The following is a 22,454-nucleotide window of genomic DNA, read 5'->3' as shown; positions in this document are numbered from 1 at the left end:
ACTGGCTGTGTTACTGTAAAGCGAATTATTTATTTCACTGTTTTACATGCATTAATGTTTGAACAAAAAAAATTCATATATCTCAAAGCTTATGTGCCTTTCACTGTTTTTAAATTTAATTAGAGTACACATAAATATCGAACTTTACTGTCAGTCTTGCCGGAATTCTATATTTCAATTTTTTTTAAATGAGGTACGAGTGCGGTGTTGAATACTACTTTTGTCATAATTATTTTCCCGCTAAATTACAATTTATTTTTAGCACAGAAAGGGAAGTTTTAAACATGACCATTACATGGATCCAAATTTATGCTTCACAGAATTGAATAAGTTGGTAAGCAAACAAGATCAAAAATACATGTTTATGTGGTAGTTTGTGATAAAGGTTATACAGTTCAGTTAAGATCCACAAATCTAAATAAAAGGATTTCTGTTTTAACTTTCACTTTCAAGTTGAAACAAACATATCGTCGTGTCATATGTTTTCGTAGCTGCGGAACCGTAGCTCTTAGGTCCTTATGTTATCTATGGTCCGCAAATAGTCAAAAAATAACATAAGGACATAAGAGCTACGGTTCCGCAGCTAATGTTTTCGTATGTCATATGTTTTCGTATCAAACACTTTTCGTCGGTTTCGACTGTATACGAGTACATTGTGCCGTGTTTTTCTGTTTCTATATTTAGAACAACAACACCACTACAACTGCGTGACAGTCAGTGCGTTAACCCACGTAGCCAAAGAATCGATTCCCTAGCTCAGTTGATTAAGACTGGCTTTATATGTTCTACCTGTACTGAGGGGAAGCAACCCCGCTACACTATTCCCCCACCACAAGAGTCATCATATCTTTAAATATGACTCTAAACAACACAAACCCTGGCTATAATACTCCAGATAACCATCGTGGATTTTTTAGTCGGGCGCCAAATGTTAAACCAGAGGGCGCGTATCTACTCTACTAATTTATTTCGTCACCACCGGGATTTGAACCCTGGTCTTCTGTGTGACAGTCAGTGCGTTAACCCACTGAGCCAAAGAATGGATTTCCTAGCTCAGTTGATTAAGACTGGCTTTATAGATGTTCTACCTGTACTGAGGGGAATCAACCCTGCTACACATACATGTATATTCAACGTCGCTTTTTAAAGTCTTTAGAACAAATTTAATAAAACTGACTTATTTAGCCATTTTTATTTAATGTCAAAAATATGCATCACTAGAATAGTTGTGGAAAAAAATCTGGAGGGTTAAAATGAAGTCCAGATATGTTTATTGCCTGTCAGACACCTGATCTTCAAGACATGTGACTGTCATGTGATTTTTTGGCCGTTTTAATTACAAACCAGCGAGTTAAAATTAACAGGGTTTTTATATAAAATGGTTGTTAAAAATGAATTATTCAATATTTTATTGATTTTTTTTTATACAACTTTGATACATGAAGATCATAATACAGTCTTAACTTTTTAATTTAATCCTAAATTTGGAAAACTGCATTGTATTTTAGAAAAAAATAATGTATATTGTACAAACCAGGTGCCAATCTGAAATTAATCAAAATCTTAACAATTTCAACACATGGAACACCAACCTAAAACTATTCAGTAGTAGTTTTTAGTACTGAAAAGTATTAAATAACTTTTTTTATGATTCAAGCGATCACCAGAACCATGACTTAAGAAAATATTCATTTCTGGATTTTATAGTCATTTCCTGTCCGTGTACTGATCAAATTTTTATTTCATACGAAAACATATGACACCGTTTTTTTTAAATACAAAATCGCAAAGTAATCAGAAACAGTAAAAAATCGTAGTAAGCCTTGACAAAAAAAAACTAGATACCTAAATCAATCAACAGTCAGGGATATAACTCTATAGGGTTATTACAGGAAAATAACATACATTTGTTATTGTGGACTAAAAAATTAAAGAACTGTGATAACATGTATGTTACATGTTTCAAAGGGACAATATACATCATTGGTTTCTAGTTAAAATGTATAAAAGTTCTATTGATATTACTTTTTTCTTTATGTATACTTAACTATTCAAAGATATAACAGTTCATAGTTTGCCAATTTTGCATAGTACACCTATATGTTATTACAGAAAAAATATGCCTGTAATAACTAAAGGGTGTTATCACAGCTTCTCTATATCACTTCAAAGCATTTGCTCAGACATACATCATGCTTAATTACAATGTAGTTTAATTCATTGTAAGAAATAATGAATAGAGCATGTAATGAGGTTCTGCGCAAGTTTCTCAGTAATTCCCAAGTGTCTTGTATAATAAGTTACATTCCTTTAATAACTGAGCCTTGTTATCACAGCTAAGTTTATCCCTTAATAGCCTCCACTCATTGATTTACCATGGTCCATCAAAAATGTATTAATTTAATTAAAAAAATAGTTATCAAGACTATGCATTTAGTTTCTGCGCAAAGTCTCCAGAGTTCCCTAGAGCCCACTATAAATGAGATAATTTTACAAATAACAAGCATATGTTATTACAGATTTAGAAAATTTAAGGTGAAAGTATCTGTAATAACACATGCAACCCTATAGAGTTATATCTCTGACTGATCAACAGGATAAACACCTGAATAAAAACTCAACAGTAAAAACCGTATTAAGCAGTGAAAATTGTTATTTAAGTACGAAAACACATCACATGATGATAAATAACAAATTTTTGGGGTGTTACTTTCATATATATAGGTTAATAACTTAGACCAGTGATTAACCTTCAATATATAATACAAACTCTATGACAGACTTAACACAAAGTGGTATGACTGACACGTACCACGTAAAATATTAAAATGTACAAGATAGAGTTCTGTTGTTAGATGTATTTTTATTTGTATCAATCTGATGAGTTTAGCCCTTTTCAACTGCTTTTTATAGTTTGTTTAAATGTTGTACTGTTACACCACTGTCCCTAGCTTAGCTTTATGGAAGGGTTGGGATCCTGATAACATATTTAACCCTGCCACATTATGTATGTATGTGCCATTGTAAAGCAAAATTATATCTGGGTGAAAAAATGTCACAGTAGTTATTGTTATTTTTTTATCTGGAGGAAAATATTTCCCTGGGATATTTTTTCCTTTGCAGTGAAATTCTATCTGGGAAGTTATTAGAAAAAACTTATCCTTTACAAATACTATCAAATAATAACATGGATAATAGTGTATTTGAATTAAAGCTAAATTGTTAAACATGTTGAAAAAAAATGTATTACAATGGGAAATAATTTCACAGATTGTCTCATTGAAAATAATATCCTGAAATATTCAAGTAAATATCATTCTTTTAAAAAAACAATTATCATGAAACATAAGAAAGAAAACTGGAAGTAATTTCAAAGATCGTTATTGTGAAATTATTATAGTATCATGATTAAATAAGGTAAGTGAAATACATGTAAAAGTGAGTTGTTTTCAAATCTCAGTACAAATATAAATTAAAAAGTTAAGGTAGAAATATTGTTGCATTACTTAACTGTTAATGTAAATGCTCTTTTGTTCCGACGTTGGAAAGTTCCGGGCGGAAAGAACTAACTAGCCGAAAAGTTCCAGAGGAACTTATCAACTAGTTACCTTGTTCCTTCCTCTGGTTTAAAAGTTCCACTGGAACAAACTTACTAGTTGAAAAGTTCCAACGGAACATATTAACTAGTTAAAAAGTACCTTTTTGCCAAATTTGTCAAAACCGGAACTAACAAACTAGCCCAAAAGTTCCAACGGAACTTATCAACCAGTCACAAAGTTCCATTTGGAGATTTGATGCAAAGTAAAAGCGTAACATTATCTTTGAAAGTTTTCCAAGGGGAAAAAAGATTCTAGCCCCAAAAGTCAAACGGAACTTATCAACTAGTCACAAAGTTCCTCTTTGTCAAATACGTCTATAAAGGAACTAACAAACAAGTCAAAATTACCAAAAGAACTTATTAAATAGTCAGACAGCTACATTCAGAGAGTTGGCTAAAAAATGGAAGAACATATCAGCAATGAATTTTTAAAAAACCGAACGCAGAGACTAAAAGACCCTAGCCACAAATGCCTAACGGGACTTATCAAATAGCTACAAAGTTCCTCCTTCATCGGCGATTTAGCCCAAATTGGAAATAGCAAACTAGCTTAAAAGAACAGAACTTATCATCTAGTCACCAAGTTCCTCTTTGTCAAATAAGTCTATAAAAGAACTGACATATTTCCATTGTATTTATTCAATATCTATTTAAATACAATGAGTTATTAAAGCATGGTGGGCACACGTTCACTTTTCTGTAACACATTTTAGTTTTCATTTGAAATACACAACTATGATGTACATATTGTCCAACTAGTTGTTTGTTAGGGCGGAACTTTCCAACTAGTTGGTTTTATACTGAGTGTAATGAATAGTTATTATGACATGCTGGAATAAATTGACTATCTGATTTGTTCCTGAACGATGTAACTAGTTGTTTTGTTCCGGCCAGAATTTTTCAACTAGCTACATTGTTCCGGGTATTTTTAACTAGCTACTTTTTTCCGCAACGTTTCAACTGCACTCGGAATAAAACAACTAGTTGGAAAGTTCCATCGGAACGAAATAACTAGTTGAAAAGTTCCGCCGGAACAAAGTAACTGTCGGAACATAGCACTAAACCTTAATCATTAAGATTTTTTTATCAAAAAAATCCTAAACCGACGTTTTATATACAAAACTTCAAAAATCAAGTTTTGAACCTATAAAATGTTTAGAGCACCTTAACCTTATAAAAAATATCAATTTCAGGTAAAAATCAAGTGTCATGCAGGACAATACTTTAAAATTATTTTTTAAACTATCACAGCGAATGAGTCATCAAACCAAAGCCATTGAACACTACAGTCAAATATGACGTCAAATTGAATTTGCGGATACTTCAGGTTTTTTATAGACTACTCGTTGCTTTTGGTTTTTTTTCACAATTATTACTGCTACCATAGTATTATCGTTTGTTGTGTATTTGACTCTGGTTAATGTCTATTACATTATGGGTTTTGTAACTATATTCCCCCCTTTTTCCCCTTGCAACTTTCCACAAACCTTTAAAATATTCCATATAAAAAAAGAAGATGTGATATGATTGCAAATGAGACAACTCTCCAAATGAGACCAAATGAGACATAAAACAATTATAGATCCCGTACAGGCTACAACAATGAGTAAAATTCATACTGCACATAGTCTTCAATTCTCGAAATGAATAATGTAAAACAAACAAAAAAATCTAACGGCCTGATTAATGTACAAAATAAATAAGAAAGAAACAAATATAGTATAAAGAAACAAACGACAAACACTGCATTACCGTCTCGTGACTTGAAACAGACACATACAGATAGTGGCGGGGTTTAACTTTTTGTAAGGGCACGCCAACACTCCCCTAACCTCGGGGCTTGAACCGTGTGTACCAGTGCAACAAGCTTTATACCAAATCAACCGTTATTGTCATCATCTTCATTTTCATCAACCGTCACAAGACATGTTTTAATATTATTACACATTTCACTCATGGCCACAGGTCTGCACATGAAAGGTTCTGCTCAAAGCAAACACGTTATTTTGAGTTTTTCTTTACAAATACAGACAAGGTATTGTAGGAAGTCCGAAGACATTTGTTCCTAAAAAAATCAGCTTCAAACCATCCCTATAAATTCATCCAAGATTTAACAAAGATCTAAAAGGGGGTTTAGGAAGGTGTGATGACTTGTCTGCAAAGATGCTGGGGAAACATTATACGAATTACACACTATCTTGAATTCGCTCAATTTCATGGTTGGCAACACATTAGATAGCGTCGCACTTTACTTTAAGAAGCATAAAATTCATTGGCATTCAATGTTTCAACAAGGTGTTTTGAACCAAACTCATGGTATATTTGTAATTAAAGCCGATCCTAAATGAAAAGGAGTAAAACAAAAACGATTGCCTCAACAATTGCTTAGAATTTCCACAATTTCTCTGGTGCCATTTCCTGAGAATAGTCTTGGCTGTATGCAGTTTCATTGAGTAACCATAGAATGAATTGCAATAAATACGAATGCATTGACTGAATTAAGAAGGAAGAGAAAATTCATCCGAAGTTGGGTAGTCTTCTAAGAGTTTCGATGTCTTTTCTAAGTAAACTTGCAGCAGTCCGTTGTTTGTGTCTATTACAGTTGACATTGAGATTTTGAGGTCAGTTTTCAATTGACTAGAAGCTTATATGGCATCTTAAATAGTTATTTTGCTACTAAATATTATGTTATATTTTCCTTGAACTTGTTGAAGTTGTTTGACAACTGAATTTCTATAAAAATAAATGAGTTTAGACTGCATTTTACCTGTAGAATATTTTAAATTAGAATCAGCCGGAAGAAATGATCTATATTTATCAAGTAACGGTGTCACGAGGAATGACCATTAAATCGTTGTCAATTGCCAAAATAAAATTAGTAAAGCAGTATCGTGTCTTGAGATATCTGCTTCCACGGGATTAGATTTTTGTTTTTTCGTTTTAAGCAAATAATTTGTAATGCAACCAAAATGACAGAGTGCTTGAAGTTTAAAAGATGGATGGGAAACTATTTCAACTTTAACTTTATCTGACACGGATAAAACATTTTTAATACGCTCATCTGATTCAAACTTGAGTAATTTCTTATCTTTCTAAAATGTTTTATTGCAACAGAATAATCAAGCGCTCCAGTTGAACGACTGCATTCTAGAACGTGTACAAATACCCGAAACTGAGGGACAACAGTCAGATAATTGTATGTCGTCATTAAATATCAGACTAGAAGCTTCCTCGCTCTAAAAGGGGAACACATATGTTTACTTGTGTAGGTTTTATAGCATGAACGATGATAAACTGCCTGCACGGAGTTCTTCAAATTAACAGATATGGCATGAAACATCTTGATGTTCACCTCATCCAATCTTTTATGCAATGCAGATAAATCGACTTCCCTAAACTGGTAAATTGACTCAAAATTTCAATCGAGTTTTTTTTTTTTGTCATATTATGCACTGCATAAAATGTAACGACTTTTGTCTTTTCTTTGGAGCAAGTTGCAAGGGACTTGACATATCACGGACTATTTACTGAAACTATCCGTCAATTATTTTTATTTTACAATAAGACTTTTCTGACAAAGTATATTTGATGTTTTATAACGAAAAAACATAGAATATAAACATATACAAACAAAGTATGTGGCATATATCAATGCACTTTAATTGAAAATATGTGTATATAATAGCGAAAAAGGTAGTAATTCCATATATCATTTGAGAGCAAATTATTGACTAATACACAAAATGTGACGGAAGGTAAGTGATTGAGTTCCGTGTTGAAATTGAAGATTTTTACTCCATTCTTTTTCCATTGATTTCTTATAATAATAATCTTTATTCGAAAGCAATACAGCTTATAGAATATAAATATTACAAGTATTCAATTACATCAGTGAAATATATTTACATTTAAACAATTAGACAAATAATCATATAAGTAAGTATACCCATATAACATTACAGCAGAGTATGATAAAACAAAACACGTATTAAGCATTTATAATGATTAAATTAATTACGTGCCTTCTCGGCCAGAAATAAAAACTTCCCTAAATTGTTAAGTACCTTTACATTACGGACAGATAGCAGTTGGATGAGTTTAAAATTAGAAGGTTTTCTCCAATAATATGGTTTGATAAATTTCTTTCGAAGTTCATTATACTTTTCACATACTAAAATAAAATGATATTCATCTTCAATTACTTGTTTATCACACATATTACAAAGTCTCAGATGTCTCTCAATATTATAAAATCGACCAGTCTCTATATTCAAACAGTGAGCAGATATGCGATATTTACAAATAAATGGTTTATAAATATAATTTACAGCATGATCTAAATAAAATTGTAACATGTTTTTGTTCATATTTTTGTTCCGAAATTTTTATCACTAATTAGTTTTATTAAATACTAAATGCTTAAAATATTATGGGATACTTTTTATTACTACTATGAAGAAGAAACTAAAGTTTGAGTCTGAATTTGCAATTAAAATTACCTCAATTTTAAATAGTCTAAACTTTGCAAATTTTATAGATTAGAAGAAAATAAAACAATGAATAGAATATTTTGACATATAAAAATAGCTTCAGGAAAAACTATTTCAATTAAATGTAAGCAAGCATACACATTTTTTCATTTTGAAAAAGGGGGTTGAAACTCTCCAATATACTACCAGTCATTAAAACGACTTTTTAGAAAAAAGTGACCGTACGAAATTCTGACGACAGGGCAAAAACTAAAGAAGACATATTTGTCTTTAAGATAAGACCATTTTTAGCCGTGTGTTATTTGGGGAGATTAAATTCGCAATCTAGACGACTTTTTACACTTCTGTCACCGCACTAATAATATGATAATTACCTCTCTTTGATAAATTATGCAAATTTGGTCTACCTTTGTGAAACATTTGTTAATTATAGTCTGGTATTATAATAGAGTTCCATTAACTACTATGTAGGTTACTCATGTATATATTGATTGCGAGTAACCTACATAGTAGCTAATGGGACTCTATTTCACAAGGTTCTGTGAAATATGATGTACGGCAATTATAAACCTGTACATACTATCCGTATAACACAGATAGATTTTCACTCCACTGGAAAAAATCTACCTGTGAAATACCATGTCAAGAAAAAAATTACTGAGACAAATTATCCCTAGGATAAAATATCACAGAGGAAGAAATAAACCGTTACACCATATCCAACTATCTCGGTTATCACTTGACTATTACACTTAAGTTGTATATCATTAATGGCAGATTGGTTATCCATGAAAGTGAACGGGGTACATATATTAAACGGTCATAACTTTTTTGTTATACCGTGTATTTTACCTCTCAACCCTGCGTTTTACAGTATACAATTTTACAGTTAAAAATGTTTTAAGTTTTAGTTCAGATATATGATTTTGTGCTTCGAAATAAGTTTGAAATTGAGGTGACATAACCACACAGCCTCCGTTGACTTCTTTGTTAAAACTCGATAAAATTGCAATCAGAACTTTTTGTATTATCAATTTTCTAAACTTATTTATTGTTACTTATATCCTCCCAACCCCTAAAAAGATCAACAACATATTCATATATTTGAAATCCAAAACCATATCATTTTTGGTATCAAACTTTTTGCTTCAAAATTTGATTGAAAAGTTCATATTTTGGCAATTGTTAGCAATATTTTCAAAATGGTGTCCACTGTTGGAAGGTTACAACGACACGACATGCCGGTATTTAAGTATAAATCAAAAAGCATTATTTCAAATATTTATCGGAGTGTGTCTTTTGAGAAATTTCTTTTTTCAAATATTCTTTAATATATTTATTAGAAACAGTCTCTCACACTAAAAATAAAGATTTATATGAACCATGCAGTTTACATTGATAGCTTGGTCCGATATCTGAATATATACCATGTATATTTTAAAAAATTTGTACGATGAAAATTGAAAAAATGTTAGATACATGTCTTTTCAATAATTGTCTTACCTTCAAGCAGCATAGAATTAAACATTGTTTCATTCTGTTAAAGTGGATACATGCTATTTGTTTTGATAAAATTTCCAAGTTACATAAAACAAAATGGCGACCAAATAATTTTCAAATGTAGATCATGTTCGACACATATTTTGCCTATGCAAATAATTCAATATGATTTTACTGTTTGAAATGCAATCAAATATGACACATTATTGTATAACTTGTATGAAAATCAAAGATATAACTAGATTGTGGAGATACTTATTAAGTCATTGACATGACCAAAGAAAACAAACATGGTAACATGGCCTAATCACGATGTTTTGACAAGACCTATATATATATTAGTATATTAATTGTACGATTGTTTATGAAATTATTTTATGATAATATTTTATATTAACAAAAGAAAACCTCGAATGGATGGTAACAAAGATGAAATATTTATACATTTTTTTTAAATCATCACACGGGTAACCAGTACATTTAATTCAATAATCCTAATTAAACCAGTCACATGCAGAGTTATCGAACATGATTATGACTTGAATAGATGCATATGCTGTCTCAATTAAGTCAAGAGCCTGTAATTCAGTTGTTGACATTTGTTGATGTGTTACATATTTGTTTTTCGATTATTTTTTGTAATTAAATTAGGCAGTTAGTTTTGGATTGAATTGTTTTACGTTTGTCATTTCTGGAACTTTTATAGCTGATTATGTTGTATAGGCTTTGCTCATTGTTGAAGACTGTACAGTGACCCATAGTTGTTCATTTCTGTGTCATTTGGTCTCTTGTGGAGAGTTGTCTCATATGCAATCATACCAAATTTTTACATTGTCATAATATTAAGTCACAAATGGAGATTTTAAAAATTTCAGATAGGGTTTAAGCCTCAGTACAGGAGATATGGAAAGTGTCATTTGTTATACCCTGCTTTAAAAAAGTGGGAGTATACTGTTTAACCTCTGTCCATCCCATTGATATTTTTCGTTGCATCTATCTTGAGATCTACATCATAAAGATTTCTGAAATTTGGTTTCAGGGTTTATATAAATCAGCTATACCGTGTGATGCATTCTCAGATTCATTACTCAACAACTTTCTGTTTACTGAACACTTACATTTGGGCAGGTGTATCATCAGTGAGCAGTTTCATTTGATTGACAAATGATTGATTTGCACATAGACCCAGGTTAGGGACACAAGCTTTTTAGAGCCTCTAGTTATAAATTGTGACTTGAATGGAGAAGTGAGTCATTTGCATTCATAGCACATTTACTAAATATTTCAATAACTTATCCTAATTCATTTTGATAACGTTGATTTTGAATTTCAAACAATATCATCATCTCTATTCATTCTTGTTGCTACTTATAATTGGCTGTATTTTTTCCAGAAGTAAAATGTCCGACAGTGATGATCATGATGATAGTTCACTGGATATATCCTTCACTTTGGATTCCAGTGAAGATGAAGATCCAGAAAGGGATACCAGTACATTCTTTGCAGGTAACCAGTTTATAATAAATAGAAAAAATAGAAAATTTGACAACATTGCCAATGGAACACTTATCAACTTGAGATTCTATAAAGGGAATAAGCAGTCTGCACCGTTAGCCACTAGTCCGATGCCCCAGACTTAGTAAATATTAATTAAGACTGGTGAAAATTTTCAAAATTTTCTATAGTCATATAGGGACAAGTTTTGATATTTAGTGTCTGGACTAGTAGATGAAAAAGTGTTTTAACTAAACAGCTGAAAACAATAAAACCTTCAGATTTAGTACCTGGAATGAGTAATTTAAACTTGTATTGAAATGTTAATTGTAACAATTTTTAATAAGGATTTTATTCTTTTTAAAGGTACAGTCAAAGTATCAATAACAGTTGGCAGAACTACTATATCAGTTGTTGAGGGTGACATCTCTAACCAACAGGTGAGATTAAGTTCAAAATACATTAAAGATGTTCCCTCCTCTGTTTTAAAATAGCAATGTAATAGTTTAAAGGCAACTAGTACTGCAAATTCACAAATTATTGCCTGCATTTATTATTGCGATTTTGTTATTTTAGACTAAAATGCCATTTTCATTTTTGTGATAATGAGAAAAATCCTGTTTAATTCATATAACAAAATTCAAAATTTTGCAAGTTTAAATTGTTGCGATTTATAACCCTGCTACTTTTTTGCAATGATAAAAACATCGCAATAATATCTGAATTTGCAGTACTTATTAGGTAATAAGTTTTATGACTTGTTACAATTTTGACACAGATGACAGGGTTTCCTAGTTGTACAGGAACTTATTACCCTTCACAAAAATTGAATTCACCTTCCCAGTCTCAGCTAGGTATAAATATCTAGACTTTGTGCAATTTATAATGAGCCCTTGGCATATATTGTAAGAAAGATGTCTATTGTTGAAGACCCTATGTATGTTGGACACTAGATGACATTTCATACTATTTGTGTCACTGGATAGCTTGTTTAATATATAGTTGTATACCCTACAACTATTTTAATTTGTGTTTACTGAATCAGTTCAAGTTTTATAGATGTAATGCAACTACATATATACTGTAAATTTAGAAATGATCACAGCATTTCTTATCGTGATTTTTAAAGAATGAAAAAAATGATTAAATATTGCAATTCGAAGAAAAGTCTTCATACAGATTAATGTATCAGATATCAGTGTGCAAGTTTTAATTTTTGTGAGACTTGACCAGTTGCATTATTAGCATTAATTATAAAAACCTTGCAATAATTTCTGAAATTACAGTATAGTAACCTTGACCATGTTGAATTTCAGGTTGATGTCATTCTAAACAGCACATCAAAGACGTTAGACCTAAATGCTGGTAAAGCATCTAAAGCTCTACTAACAGTTGCTGGTAACAGTTTACAGACAGAGTGTAAGGAGAAATATCCAACTGGGATACAGGCTGGTGAAGTAGCAATAACAGGGGGAGGTAACCTGAAATGTCAGAATGTCTTCCATACATCTTTATTGAAATGGAGTGACACAAATTCAAAACAGGTATGTATGGATAAGGTAAAATGGAGAGTATACTCCAATGAGACAGCAAACTAACAATAGTCTGAACAGACAGTTAATTTTAAGCTACAGTTTTTCTGCAGCGTTTCTACAATTTTTCTAGTTAAAAATGTCTAAACTCTAAAAGTTTTTAGAAAATTTTACAGAACCTATCAAAAATAAGTCATTATTACCTTATTTTGTGACAAAAAATGTAATAAAAGATAATCACTTCTTTGAAATTTGCACTCTGTTAACGAAAAATTCTTCCATCCAAATTCAGATGTTTTCATTAACAATTTTTTGAGAAATGGCAATACATTGATCTAAACAGCATAAACAGAAATATCCGATGTAAAGACTCCTATCATATATATATACTAGAACACACCCGCGAAATCGCGGGCATAAACAGCTTGTGAACTGTTGTAGGATGTTTTTTTGTAAAAGATATTAAGTTAGGAGAATTTTATAAAAAGCCCTCTCCCGATATTTGTTTCCTTTCTTTTAAATTCAATTATTTTCGTGTTTCTGGCCTCAGACCACAAGTATTCTTCTACTTTTCTACAATGCATCTTTTGGTAAAAGTCAAATTAAATAAAAAATTTGCACCGCTTCAAACATGAAATAAATGTAACTGCTTATATATAGACCATTATTAGTCTAATAAAATATGCTTCTAGGACAATCCATCAGTGCTTTTTCTTTTGAGAGTCTTATTAACATGCCAATGATAGGATATGAATCTTGTACAAATGACTAAGACCGACTAAGGCTAATGTGAGGGGTGGTCGGAGGGGTACTGATCCCGAAATCCTGGCTTAAAAACATGAAATCCTGAGATGCAGAATTTAAAGAATCGAAAAATATATTCTTGGATCCTGTAAGGATCAATCCTCAAATCCCGAGCTTAAAACACCCGATCCTGACGTCCTGAGAAAGGTCCTGCCTCCCTCTAATCTCTATACCCTACTTTCATTTTTGCCAAATCACTACTTTCACTTTCAACAATAAATTTTTATGCCCCATTTATGGTCATTATGTTTTCTAGTCTGCATCCGTGCCTTCGTTCGTCTGTCCGTCTGTCCCGCTTCAGGTTAAAGTTTTGGTCGAGGTAGTTTTTGATGAAGTTTAAGTCCAATCAACTCGAAACTGAGTGTTGATGTGGCTGCCGTGTACTATAGACACATTCTTGTTTCCACATGTTGTGACTTATTTTAATATACATGATATATATGCATATGGTATGACCCCTAAGTAGTAAACATTTCAAAGAAAACAGTAGACAGAATACAGAGAGTCTCTATATATTAAAGTAGTATAATCGTAGTTTACATGTAGATAAACGTGAAAAATAATTGTCCTATCTAAGTAGGTATAATAGTTGTGGTTCTTGTGATCTAAACACCATGATATGGAGAGCGCTCTGATTGGCTTATTTATTTTTAGGCAGTTAAGCTGCCTTATGCGAGCACCCTGGATTTGTGTTCTACCCAATAAATGCTGAAATACGTGCCATTGTTATTATCTAGCTGGCTACTATATTATTTATAACTTATTGGACAGTTTTTTCATACTTTTCATTCTGAATTACAAAAAATATGACCAGAAAAATCTTAAATGATCGTCAATTTTCCCAAAAGTTTTGAAGTTGCACATAGGAAGTAGAGCACATTAGGAATCCTTATGTAGTTTATTCTCCCCTGAGCTTTTGGCTAAGATGTCAAAGAACAAATGTATGAAATATTTAATCGCCGAAAATCTCTAAAGACAAGTAGTTAAGATTTCCCAAATTGCAAAAGTCGTAGGAATATTGTTTGTCGTCAATACGTAGTCAACTACGTCAGTAGTCTATTAATATAAGTTCAACTGATCACGCTGTTGGCGGCAATTTTGAATTAGAAGACAAAATTTTCGTATCTTTTCAATTTGAACGCAGGGGTTCAAATTAGCGGTGGTCCGAGGTCTGCGACCTTCCACTTTTGCAGTCGGACTTTCTACTTGGTTACTAGCTACGCCCGACATGCCCGACGGACCTTGAAAGAAAATAAAAAATTAACTTTGCAAATATTTTTACCAAAGTGTCCTAATAAACGATCTCAAACTTATTTTCATCATTACTATTCATGACAGCGATGTTCAATTTGCTCAACCGCTAGCTTTATACAGAAAATCGCCGACTAATTATGTGTAAATCCGAGTAAAATCGTATCTCACTATCTGTCAAAAACAACATTGAAAACAAAATGGCTGCCGCGAGAAGACAATTACAATATCGCATCCGATTACGGAAGCGGATAAGGGTAATCCTGGGTTTTGGATATCAACTAAAAAAATCCAGACAGATGACAAAATACATCTATGCATGGTAAATAAATATAAACACTATAATTGAAAACCAAAAGATAAATGTAAAAGAAAGAAAAAGCAGAAAATATTTTGTACACCAATTTTAATGTCAAAATCCAGTACAACGTGATAGCGTGGAACAGTTTATCTAACAATATATATGTTCCTGGTAACAGTATAAATTGTCTTTATTAGTGATAAATGTTGGTAATGCATGTTAGATGCTTTTCAAGTTAAACATATTACTGCAATTTCAAGGGATATTTTTTCTTCTCAATTTTGATAGGTCAGTTAAAATAGCTGGAAGTTTCTTATATAAAAAAAAAGATGTGGTATGCATATCCAACTATAGCAGTCATCACATGACTTTGACGACGTTACACATCACCCGTATTAAGCCCAAGTAAAATGTATAGAAATGCACAGGGGCTTTCAAGAATCGATAAAATAAAGTACTTTAAGTTCATGATACAAAAAGTGTGGGAATATATAGTAATTCCTCATATATTAAGAAATATATTTATGCCTTTTGAAAAAGTTTAAATTTTGGTCTTCTCCCTTCCAAATGCTTTTGAAAATTTGTCTTGTTGCCTCGATAAGTTCACACTGTTAATCATCCAATATTGGATTTTCTGTCGTGTTAAACCTAAAATTGCGATTTAAACAAAACAGATGGAATAATTGTGGAAATATGTGCTTATTACTATATTCATAAATATTTGAAATATCGTATATGCAATAGTTTAATTTTTTATTATGTCCCTTCCAAATTGATTTGAAAATCAGTCATTTTCAGAAAATCTGGTATTATTTTTCAAGATGGCGACCTCATTGACAGCGTGGGATGACTTGGTAAAAACATATTTTGTAAGATTGTTACATTGAAAATCAAATAACCGTTGGATGCTCGCGTTTTCAGTCATTGTCTTACCTTAAAGCAGCATAGAATCAAACATTGGTTCCTTTTGATAAAGCTGTTACATGCTGTTTATTTTATAAAATTTTGAAAAAAATGGCGACCAAATAATTTTCAAACGTGGACGATGTTCGACACTTATTTTGTACATGCACATAAATCCAATTTAATTTCACTGTTTACATTGCAATTAAATATGACATGTTATAGTCACTATAATGATAGCCAAGGGCATAGCTAGATAAAGGAGATACTAATTAAGTCATAACATCAACGTGATCAAAGATCGATGTATGGGACAATATAAAAAATCAAATGAAAAATAGGGGTAGTCCCTAGGGTCACCCCACATCCTCTTGTGTGTGTTTTTTGAACTTGTAAAAGATTGAGATACCAACGCCTAAACCATATTCATTTCTGTTTGTCATTTCAAAAAAGATTGAATGACATACAAGGTCAATCTCATAGGCGACACATATGCATATCACTTTTCTAGACCCTAACACCTGTCATTTTATTCCAAACTTAGACATCATGGACTTGGGGTGAAGGTGGAAGGCATTTACATTTACTATGGACAGGTCAGTCAGACCTCACCATGGATCCCTATAGTAGTAAACATTTATCTGATTTGTGTCTCATAACTTTTGTACTGTACAACACAAACTCCGTTTTCTTTCCAGGGAAGCAAGTCCATTCATACTTTTACAAGCTCGTTCTAAAGTCAATTTGAACTAATAACAGTCAACTAATACGAACAATTACGATCAACTAGAAGAACTGCAATCATTGCAAATTTGTACCACTGCTGAGTCATGAAAGACTCATGACCATTCGTGGTCATTTGCGTTGCTATTGAAAACCTTGATAAAATATGAATTATTTGCCTTAATGATTAATTCATTAAATAAACATAAATGTACAATTATATATGAATGTTTAATGTTTGTTCTTTTAAATCTTTAAAAACAAGTTGAAGCAACATTGCCACAGTTTTCATAATTATGTTTGCCTTGGTTTTTGGTTAACTGCCTACAGTGCTTACAGCGCTTTGATTCATTTTTATACGACCGCAAAAATTTTAATTTTTTGGTCGTATATTGCTATCACGTTGGCGTCGTCGTCTGCGTCGTCGTCGTCGTCGTCCGAATAATTTTAGTTTTCGCACTCTAACTTTAGTAAAAGTGAATAGAAATCAATGAAATTTTAACACAAGGTTTATGACCACAAAAGGAAGGTTGGGATTGATTTTGGGAGTTTTGGTCCCAACATTTTAGGAATTGGGGGCCAAAAAGGGCCCAAATAAGCATTTTCTTGGTTTTCGCACTATAACTTTAGTTTAAGTGAATAGAAATCTATGAAATTTTGACACAAGTTTCATGACCACAAAAGGAAGGTTGTGATTGATTTTGGGAGTTTTGGTTCCAACAGTTTAGGAATTAAGGGCCAAAAAAGAGCCCAAATAAGCATTATTCTTGGTTTTCGCACAATAACTTTAGTATAAGTAAATAGAAATCTATGAAATTTAAACACAAGGTTTATGACCATAAAAGGAAGGTTGGGTTTGATTTTGGGAGTTTTGATCCTAACAGTTTAGGAATAAGGGGCCCAAAGGGTCCAAAATTGAACGTTGTGTGATTTCATCAAAAATTGAATAATTGGGGTTCTTTGATATGCCGAATCTAACTATGTATGTAGATTCTTAATTTTTGGTCCCGTTTTCAAATTGGTCTACATTAAGGTCCAAAGGGTCCAAAATTAAACTTAGTTTGATTTTAACAAAAATTGAATCCTTTGGGGTTCTTTGATATGCTGAATTTAAAAATGTACTTAGATTTTTAATTATTGGCCTAGTTTTCAAGTTGGTCCAAATGGGGGTCCAAAATTAAACTTTGTTTGATTTCATCAAAAATTGAATAAATGGGTTCTTTGATATGCCAAATCTAACTGTGTATGTAGATTCTTAATTTTTGGTCCAGTTTTCAAATTGGTCTACATTAAGGTCCAAAGGGTCCAAAATTAAACTAAGTTTGATTTTAACAAAAATTAAATTCTTGGGCTTATTTGATATGCTTTATCTAAATATGTACTTTGATTTTTGATTATGGGCCCAGTTTTCAAGTTGGTCCAAATCAGGATTCCATATCAAGTATTGTGCAATAGCAAGAAATTTTCAATTGCACAGTATTGCACAATAGCAAGAAATATCTAATTGCACAATATTGTGCAATAGCAATTAATTTTCAATTGGAGTTATCTTTCTTTGTATAGAATAGTAGTTGATAATATATGTTGGAAATTTGCCAGACATGACTATGATGTCATTTTCTATTTTTATTTGCCAATAACTTTATGTAAATAACTTCATTGGAAATTTGCCAATATAAAATGTTGCTGATGAAGCTTTTTTTCCTTATCTTATCTAAAATGTTTTTAGATAATGTATGTTGGACATTTGCCAGACATGACTATGATGTCATTTTCTATTTTTATTTGCCAATAACTTTATGTAAATAACTTCATTGGAAATTTGCCAATATAAAATGTTGCTGATGAAGTTTTTTTTATTGTTTTATACAATAAACAATGTATATTCACTTTTACTACCAACCAATCTTTACCATTCAGTGATAACAAGCACTTTATTTTACATTTTAATATTTTATGATGTATTTAAAAGAGTAGTTATTGTTGCAAACTCCATTAGAAATTTGAATTGATATCAGTTTTGGAAAAAGGGAAACGGGGTTGTGAAAAAAAGGGGGGGGGTTTAAATTTTTCATAAATAAAAAGAAAATTTCTTCAAACATTTTTTTGAGAGGATTAATATTCAACAGCATAGTGAATTGCTCAAAGGCAAAAAAAACCTTTTAAGTTCATTAGACCACATTCATTCTGTGTCGGAAATCTATGCTGTGTCAACTATTTAATTTTAGATTTAAAAAGTTTGAAGAAGAAATCTTTAATTGATTTGTAAAATCTTGACATTTGTTTTGTGTAAAAAAAAACCATGTAATGTCAAAAATTTGATCACAATCCAAATTCAGAGCTGTATCACGCTTGAATGTTTTGTCCATACTTGCCCCAACTGTACAGGGTTCAACCTCTGCGGTCGTATAAAGCTGCGCCCTGCGGAGCACCTGGTACTTATCTATCATACGATTGGTTGTACTTGTGCGGTTGTACTTGTGCATGTTTCAAACCGGAAGACATATCTATGACTAAAAGTCAGTCTGATGACGGAATCAATCTCCAGATTCCTTTTTTGTCATTTTTCTCAAAAATAACTCAATCTGAATAATCATAAGAATGGATGACAAATGCGACATGCATGTTACTTATAGAACACAGAGGCATGATGATTTATTTATCGTGGAAGGAAGAGAAGCCTCACACAAGATGAGGTCTTCTCGTTTAATAGTATAGATATAATCGTAGTTTACATGTAGATAAACGTGAAAAATAATTGTCCTCTCTAAGTAGGTATAATTGTTGTGGTTCTTGCGATCTAAACACCATGATATGGAGAACGCTCTGATTGGCTTATTTATTTTTCATGATTGTTATTCTATCATATGATTGGTTGTACTTATGCATGTTTCAAACCGGAAGTCATATCTATGACTAAAAGTCAGTCTGATGATGGAATCAATCTCAGGATTCCTTTGTTGTCGTATTTTCTCCAAAAATAACTCAATCTGAATAATCATAAGAATGGATGACAAATGCGACTATGCATGTTACCTATAGAACACAGAGGCATAATGATTAATTTATCAAGGAAGGAAGAGAAGCGACACACAAAATGAGGTCTTCTCGTTTAATAGTATAGATACTATATTCAAGCATAAAGATTTTTTGCCAATCAGGAAAATAATTTTTCGGCTCACCAAACTGATAATGAAAGGGTATCCACATTGATATTTCTAAGCAGTGCTATTACAATTGGATAAGTCTAAATGACTGTTTTGTTATATTTTGTTTTCAAAATATATTAAATTTGGTTGTTCTTTTTTGACAAGATACACATACAGTCAAATTCCTTTTGGACAAGTCAGTTTTAGTAACTACGCAATGACTTAATGGGACAAGTGTAATTAGAAATGATTGACCAGGCCTGTAAGGGGAGATAATTTTATAAAACAAAATTTGAAACAACTTTCTTTATAATCGTTTATATTCAATTTGTTGATCAGAGATTTTAAAGAGGGAACTAAATTGTATTTATATTTTCTTCTGCAAGGAAATGTGACATTATGACAAATGAGACAATTTTGCGTTAAAGACAAAAAGTGACGATTTGCAGTATGTCTTTAAAATACTATGAGCAGTAAAATTCTATGATTTTCGCAAATATATCTATATGATGCAAAAATAGAAGTTTCAGTTATTCCCCTTGCAACATGTAACATATTAATCACACATATTGAACATTTTCAGGTCCACAAATCATTCATACAGAAAAGTCTATCAGAGATGGACAATAGAGGTTTGACATCAATGGCTATACCAGGACTGACCACTGGATACCTGAGGTTCCCAAAGAGAGCAGCTGCTAAATCTAAATGTATCTACATCCAAGAATACTTGGAGCACCACACTGAGTCATCTATTACTGATATCAGATTTGTCATACACTCTTCTGACCAAAGGACATTGAATGTAGGTTTAATTTAAACTTTTAGATCACAGGCCCACATGAGCAGATGTCATCAAATTAAATGGAAAAAACCCATGTCTATTGAAACCACATAACAAATTTTAGCAAATATTTATTAATGCATGATAACGTTTAATACTTTTAAAGATTCTAAGTATTTTAAATTTTGGGTATTTTCTTGAAAACAATGTTTAGAAATTAAATTGATAGTAAAATTGTATAAATTATTTTATTGGTCTTTAATAGTTTTCATATAAAAAAGAAAGATGTGGTATGATTACCTATGTGACAACTCCCCACAAGAGACCAAAGAAACAGAAACTAACAACATTTCTTCACCGTCACTGTACAGCTTTTTAATAATGAGTCAAATCTGTACTACACAGTCAACAATTTAAGGCTACAAGATGCCATCTTAATTGGGTCCTCATGCTAATGTATTGACTAAGGATATTATCTAATATACAAACATTCCATACCAGTCTGTTTTAAAAATAACTTGGGGCCCCATGATATTGTCCTTGTTTAAAGTAATTTGCAGATATTTTGGTACATTTTAGGCTTTTGTTGCTGAAGTAAAGAGATGGAGAACTTTTATCAATCAATGTAAGTATATCATACAGTTACAATGTACAAAGAATGTTATTGAAGATAGTGTTTTTCTTTTATTTCTGTAAAATACTAGTTTTACATGATTTTCTTCATGTAAAATTTTACTGATATCATTCTTTGCCAGACTGAAACAAAAATCACACAGGAACAAGCCCTCACACTACAATGTAAATAAAACTGAGAATGGAAATGGGGAATGTGTCAAAGAGACAACAACCCGACCATAGAGCAGACAACAGCCGAAGGTCACAAACAGGTCTTCAATGCAGCGACAAATTCCTGCACCTGGATGTGTCCTTCAGCTGGCCCCTATTCAAATATATATCCTAGTTCAGTGATAATGAAAGCCATACTAAACTCCAAATTGTACACAAGAAACTTAAATAATACAAGACTAACAAAGGCAGCTCCTGACATGTGACAGGCGCAAAAATGCGGCGGGGTTAAACATATTTTTTGAGATCTCAACCCTCCCCTTATACCTCTAGCCAATGCAGAAAAGTAAGCATATAACAATACGCACATTAAAATTCAGTTCAAGAGAAGTCCGAGTCTGATGTCAGAAGAATGGAAATGTTTTAGTTTTAAAGACTATTCTAGTAGGAAACTATGAAGTTTTAGGATTTTCTGCACACTTTAAACGCAAATATTTTCGATTAACACATACTATTAAAATACCAGTTAATTTGAATAACAACTTTCCCAATTGTTTATTTGTGATTTTGACTTATTTTAACACTTTTGGGGTGATATAGAAATATTTTCAAATTCTGCTTTATGATTAAAGAAAATATAAGAATTTATGTTTACCTTCTTGAATTATAAATATTTTTTCCATTGGGGTAATCTAGACATCTTCTATATGTATATAAAAAAAAAATCAAAACCTTCTAAAAGAAATGTTTTTTTTTTCCAGCTGTCCATTGCAGAGATGTATTTAGTACTCAGATAGGAAACACCAATGTCAAGGTCAAAATAGACAAAATACAAGACCAAGATGTGAGTATTCAGACAGAAAATATATTAACATACTAAAGTAAATATGATTAGCCAAAACAAACTTGAATCATAACAGTTAAATCAAATGCACGATTTATGCTACTGAAAACCAATATTTTTTTCCCATAATTTTAAGGGTAATTTTTACTGTTGTCTGTCTAAGTTCATCTTTATCTCCCAAAGTTGGTTTCTATTCTGTTGCTTTAGTTTGAAACATATACACAATGCTAATTACCACAAAACACAGATCAAGTGTGAATTTTTAAGACACTTTTAACGGTTCTAGAGATATGCT

The 22,454-nt window shown here is 31.7% G+C and overlaps 1 protein-coding gene across 1 annotated transcript in view; it reads left to right on the top strand.

Annotated features, from left to right (window-relative positions):
• Positions 1-258: 258 nt before the first annotated feature.
• The window catches only part of LOC143042674 (protein mono-ADP-ribosyltransferase PARP15-like), a 31,628-nt gene continuing 9,432 nt past the window's right edge, over positions 259-22,454 (top strand). The window contains exons 1-7 of the mRNA XM_076215095.1: positions 259-334; positions 10,982-11,094; positions 11,449-11,522; positions 12,399-12,626; positions 20,329-20,550; positions 21,109-21,154; positions 22,077-22,159. Coding sequence (XP_076071210.1) covers positions 10,989-11,094; positions 11,449-11,522; positions 12,399-12,626; positions 20,329-20,550; positions 21,109-21,154; positions 22,077-22,159 — 759 coding nt within the window. The 5' untranslated portion in view covers positions 259-334; positions 10,982-10,988. The remainder of the gene's footprint in view (positions 335-10,981; positions 11,095-11,448; positions 11,523-12,398; positions 12,627-20,328; positions 20,551-21,108; positions 21,155-22,076; positions 22,160-22,454) is intronic.

This window comes from Mytilus galloprovincialis, chromosome 8 (genome assembly GCF_965363235.1).
Source record: "Mytilus galloprovincialis chromosome 8, xbMytGall1.hap1.1, whole genome shotgun sequence".
NCBI classification, from domain to species: Eukaryota; Metazoa; Mollusca; class Bivalvia; order Mytilida; family Mytilidae; genus Mytilus; species Mytilus galloprovincialis.
This window is presented reverse-complemented; position numbering and strand designations above follow the sequence as displayed.